The sequence below is a fragment of the Berghia stephanieae genome, chromosome 3 (genome assembly GCF_034508935.2).
Source record: "Berghia stephanieae isolate SIO BIC M18660-M18661 chromosome 3, UCSD_Bste_1.3, whole genome shotgun sequence".
In the NCBI taxonomy this organism is placed as follows: Eukaryota; Metazoa; Mollusca; class Gastropoda; order Nudibranchia; family Aeolidiidae; genus Berghia; species Berghia stephanieae.
In genome coordinates this window covers 92,084,659-92,089,658 of record NC_088362.1, presented here as the reverse complement: position 1 = coordinate 92,089,658, position 5,000 = coordinate 92,084,659, and the positions used below count along the sequence as shown (strand labels likewise).

General features: G+C 37.1%; 2 protein-coding genes across 3 annotated transcripts in view; one reads left to right on the top strand and one right to left on the bottom strand.

Moving 5' to 3' along the window:
* Positions 1 to 1,970, top strand: part of LOC144968827 (organic cation transporter protein-like) — a 40,072-nt gene extending 38,102 nt beyond the window's left edge. Inside the window, exon 11 of the mRNA XM_078907548.1 lies at positions 1,323 to 1,970. Coding sequence (XP_078763674.1) covers positions 1,323 to 1,404 — 82 coding nt within the window. The 3' untranslated portion in view covers positions 1,405 to 1,970. The remainder of the gene's footprint in view (positions 1 to 1,322) is intronic.
* LOC144968826 (uncharacterized) overlaps positions 1 to 5,000 on the bottom strand; it is a 240,103-nt gene that overhangs the window by 79,882 nt on the left and 155,221 nt on the right. The window lies entirely within an intron of this gene.

The following is a 5,000-nucleotide window of genomic DNA, read 5'->3' as shown; positions in this document are numbered from 1 at the left end:
TTTCTATGTTATATGTTTGTGTTGAGAATATTGGCTATTAAGCTTAACTGCTGGTCAAAATTATTCGCGATGGTGGTGTACGAACGAATCGGCGGTCTCAAGAAGTGGGTGAGAGAGGGATCTAGTAATGACTTTGAGTTTGAAACGAATATTTTTGTGTTCGTTGATAGCTCACACGGTAGAGCCACGCTCTCACCTGCCAGGCGGAGTTGTCGTACCAATAAGGTCGCAGGTTCAAACCCCACCACCGCCGCGAAAAAAAAATTTTCATTCTCTATTGTCTTCTGGCACTTTTCTATTCACTTCATATCTTGTTGTTACCAACATAAGTGCCTGCTCCACTCACTTTTCTGAATTAAAAATACTACTACTACTACTACTACTACTACGACTAATACTACTACAACTACTACTACTACAACTTCTACTACTACTACTGCTACTACTACTACTACTACTACTACTACTACTACTACTGCTACTACTACTACTACTACTACTACTACTACTACTACCAATACGAACGAATCGGCGATCTCAAGAAGTGGGTGAGAGAGGGATCTAGTAATGACTTTGAGTTTGAAACGAATATTTTTGTGTTCGTGGATAGCTCACACGGTAGAGCCACGCTCTCACCTGCCAGGCGGAGTTGTCGTACCAATAAGGTCGCAGGTTCAAACCCCACCACCGCCGCGAAAAAATTTTTTATTCTCTATTGTCTTCTGGCACTTTTCTATTCACTTCATATCTTGTTACTACTACCAATATGTCTTTTATCTTCCATTATAGTCTGGAAAGTTCTGTTCCCTGACGCTGACCTTTGCTTATCAATTAGATCACCCCCCTGGGGCACCCTATCCTCTACCCACGCCACGCTAACATTTCATTCATACTGCAACCACCATTGAGTACAGACGATACAAGTTATTTTTCATTATATTTTATTTGTTTTCCACGTTTATTTGTGTATTGTTGTGCTGACGAAGGGTTTGTACCCGAAACGTCCATTGTCTGTTTTGTTCCCATACGAAGCCTTTCCATTAACCAGACTATAAACCTTCCAGGTTACACACAGTTTTTACCTCCGGATGGCAATGTTGTGAACTTTTTAGCCAAGTGCATACTATCTATAGTCTGGATAATACAGTTCAGTGAGTATTACTCATAAATGTGGATGGTAAAAAACAATAACAAAGACCCGAGTGACGTCAACTTCATTCTATCTATACATAGTGTGTGTGTTAATTACGATTGTTTTAGGCTTGAATAGGAGAGTGCCTACTGGCAATCTTATTTTCAAAAACATTCTTTTCATTCTCCAGAAAACCTCGCAAGAACGAATATGCTTTGGACCACTTACCTAGTGACCATTTGGAAAAAGACAACTTGGCGTTCAAATTCTAGAGTAGTTATTATTCTATAACATTTTGATGGTTCTTTGTGTGTGTGTGTGTGTGTGTGTGTGTGTGTGTGTGTGTGTGTATGTGAGTGAGTTTGTGTGATTGTGTGTGTGTGTTGATGTGTGTATTTGAGAGAGAGAGAGAGAGAAAGAGGAGAGAGAGAGAGAGAGAGAGAGAGAGAGAGAGAGAGAGAGAGTATGTTTAAGTATGTTTAAAATAATATTATGAAGTAATTAGTGCCGGAGTGTGTAGATTATTATTAAAATTAATGTCCGACTTTTTCTATTGTTATATTGTTATTCCATAAATATTGTCCTAAAATAAAACATAATATTGCATTTGAACAGATGGTTTATATATAAGATTCATTTTTTGTTGTTTAACTTATCGGCCAAAGTCCATAGATCTTTTATCATTACATAATATACAATCAACTCACGCTTTATTGTGATATTTGCATTTCAGTTTTTGTTAATACCTATGTTATGGTTTACTGAATTATTGTTATTTTTTTTTTTCTATTGTTGAAAATTGTTACCTTTCAACTGAATAAAATAAATTATGAAATCATTTTTTTATCATGTTGTCATTCATTTTCAATTCAAAAAATTCTGAATGTCCAATCAATGACCAATTTATTCAAATTCAGATACTCTAATGGCAGAGGGGAGGTGATTGGGTAGGGGGGGGGGTGAGGGACTGGAGACACAATTTTTCAATCGTTGGGTCGCGATTTCATCATCATCATCATCATCATCATCATCATCATCATCATCATCATCATCATCATCATCATCATCAGCAGCAGCAGCAGCAGCATCAACAACAACACAGCCTCACCCACACTGGATCAGGGTAAAGGCCACCAAGACGTCCTCTAAATCCCTCGTCCCCGACCCCGACGCTTTATTCTACACTATTACTTTCCTCCTCTATGAATGTCCCTTTCCATCACTCTATCCCAAGAAACCCGTGGCCCTTTTCTTGTTATCAGCCAATATGGATCTCGTCAATCTAGTCAAAATTTTGTCATGCTAATATTTTCTTGATTGTGAACCCAATTCATCCGTCTCTTCTCGGCATCATCTCTTATCTGACTCTTTCCTTTTCTTCCTCATACTTCTTAGTTGGTAATCAGATCAGTTTATCATATCATAAATGGTTGTCTTAAAGTCTTGTTGAAGGTTACATCAGGTCTGCAATCACAACATTCATGCCCTAAGACCTTAAAGATATTCAACACTGCTGGAAAAGGGAAATGTTGCTGTTGGAAGCCCGAAGAAATAAATAGCAATTGGAAATGAAAAGGAAGCTTCACTTTTTTCGACAAATATAGATACTGTGGAAGTTTAAAGCCATCCTCAGGTCTCTCATTCGTCTTCATTGTTCATTCATCGTGTTTTATTGATAAAGGAAACACCCGAAACGTCGACACTATCTGTCTTCGTAGATTAAATGGAGGACTCCTTTTCATTTCCTATTTGTTATTTAAAGGTATTAAAGAAACGGTTTCGGGGTGGGGGGGGGGGGGGGAACATGATACAATATATAGCGCAATATCCACTATATTTTGTCTTAACTGTATTATTCAATGATTTTTTACTAACATCACCATTGAAAATGTAGGACGATCACAGTCAGGGAGACCGTTACATTTTTTTTGACAGATTATCGCTGTTACTGGCCTTGTTCTTGTTTTACGGACATTGTAAGAGAATTTGACGAAAAAATAAACATTTTCCAAGGACTCAACTTTGTCTGCCACTGCGGGACTCAAACCAGAGACACACGGGTCAGACACTGAGTGTCATGGGACAAATCCACAAAGTTGTATATAGGAAACCAAATGAAGGGAATGAGTGTAGTCATAGTCATATGAAAAAAACCATTGCACACGATATAAAGGACAACCAAGATAGGGAGTAAGGTGAAAAACAACACAAAACCCTGTGCTGGGAATTAACACAAACATGCGAGTCGTGTATTCCAAAATGATGCTAAGCTGTTAAAAGCTGTGGACTATAAAAATTTATAAACAAAAATGAATATAACAGCTTCAAAGCTGTATGAAGATTTTGGAATGTAAACAAGTTGAAAGGACGTACCGAATATTTCTCTGCTCCGGACCTGGTTTTTTTAGTCTTGTATTTACGTTTTCATTGTTCTTGTTGTTGGCTAAAGAAAGGTTTTGAGCCCGAAACATTCCGTGTTTGGTATTTTGTTCTTTTTCAAAGCTGTTATATTGATTTTTGTTTATTCCTTGATTCATATATTCTTGCGTTTTGAAATTTCTAACGAGTTCCCAATCGTTGCACAAGGCTTGTGATTGCATGATGAGGACAAATTTGGATAACAACATGCAAGGAATCTTTTATTCTATGTATGCCTTAAACGATTTTGTTTTTTACATTTCTGATTGAAAGGCATTATAACAATTTTAAAGAATCAAAACAATTCAATAAATAAAGTGTCCTGTGTTGAAGGATGAAAATGGTGCTGCTTGAAGCTCGAAAGAAAGGGACATCCTTGAGAAATCATTTTCACTCATTGTGATCTGGAGCGTTCACGACCGCCTGTGGATATGCAGATAAAATGAAGAAGAAATTACTTGTTATAAATTGAAAGTCACTAACCAGATCAATATTTTATTAATACTCTTAATAGGATTCAATAGTCGTAACGTCACTTCCTTCCTAATGACACATGGTAACTTAGCAACACTGGCTCTAAACTATCGGAACAATGGCGGATGCAGTATGAAATATTTCCCCGGCGAGCATAAAAGCGTATCCAGAGGAAAAAACCCCATAAATTTGATCATGTTTTGACTTTTACACATTCTGATCACAAGGCATATTTAAAGTGCTAGCCAGCATGAAGAATAAAAAGTAATGATTTTCTTTGTTTAGAACCAAGATGGCCGCCGTTGCCGGGCGGCGTGACGTCAGATTACTGAATCCAATTGTGTAACCTTCGTACCATCATCTCTAATCTCTTCCTGAGCAATTATTTTCCATATGTATGTCCAAAAAAAGGCCATGGTACCAATACTAGATTAAAGCATATAATTAGGAAGACATGTTTTTCAAAATCGATACGTGTGAGGGTTTTTTGGTGTGTGGGTAGGCCGTTTAATTATTCCCTAACCATAGCTTCTAAATCTGGTAAATATATTTTATCGTCGGTACAGGTGTCCTTCATTGCTTCAACGTATTATATTTATACCATGCATATGAATATTGATCTTCAATAAATTTGTTCTTTTTATACATTGTCTGATAATCTAAATTGCTGAGATCTCCATGTTATGGGAATGCTCTCATATACAAATTAGCATGTCTGATAACCGAACGGAATTATGGGCCCCGATTTAACATCGCTCAATAGACTGTATTTTGCGTTGGTTTGAGAGTACATCCATTACAATGGGCCATAACAATTTGAATTATCAGACCTGCAAATAAATAAACGTCGTCTCAAACCAATGACAATAAATACGTTCTATGACAAATGTGATACGTGCAATTGTGTTCGGTCATCTGACTTATCAAGATATGATTGGAGATTATTTTGAAGGATATGCTAACAATCTTCCGAATG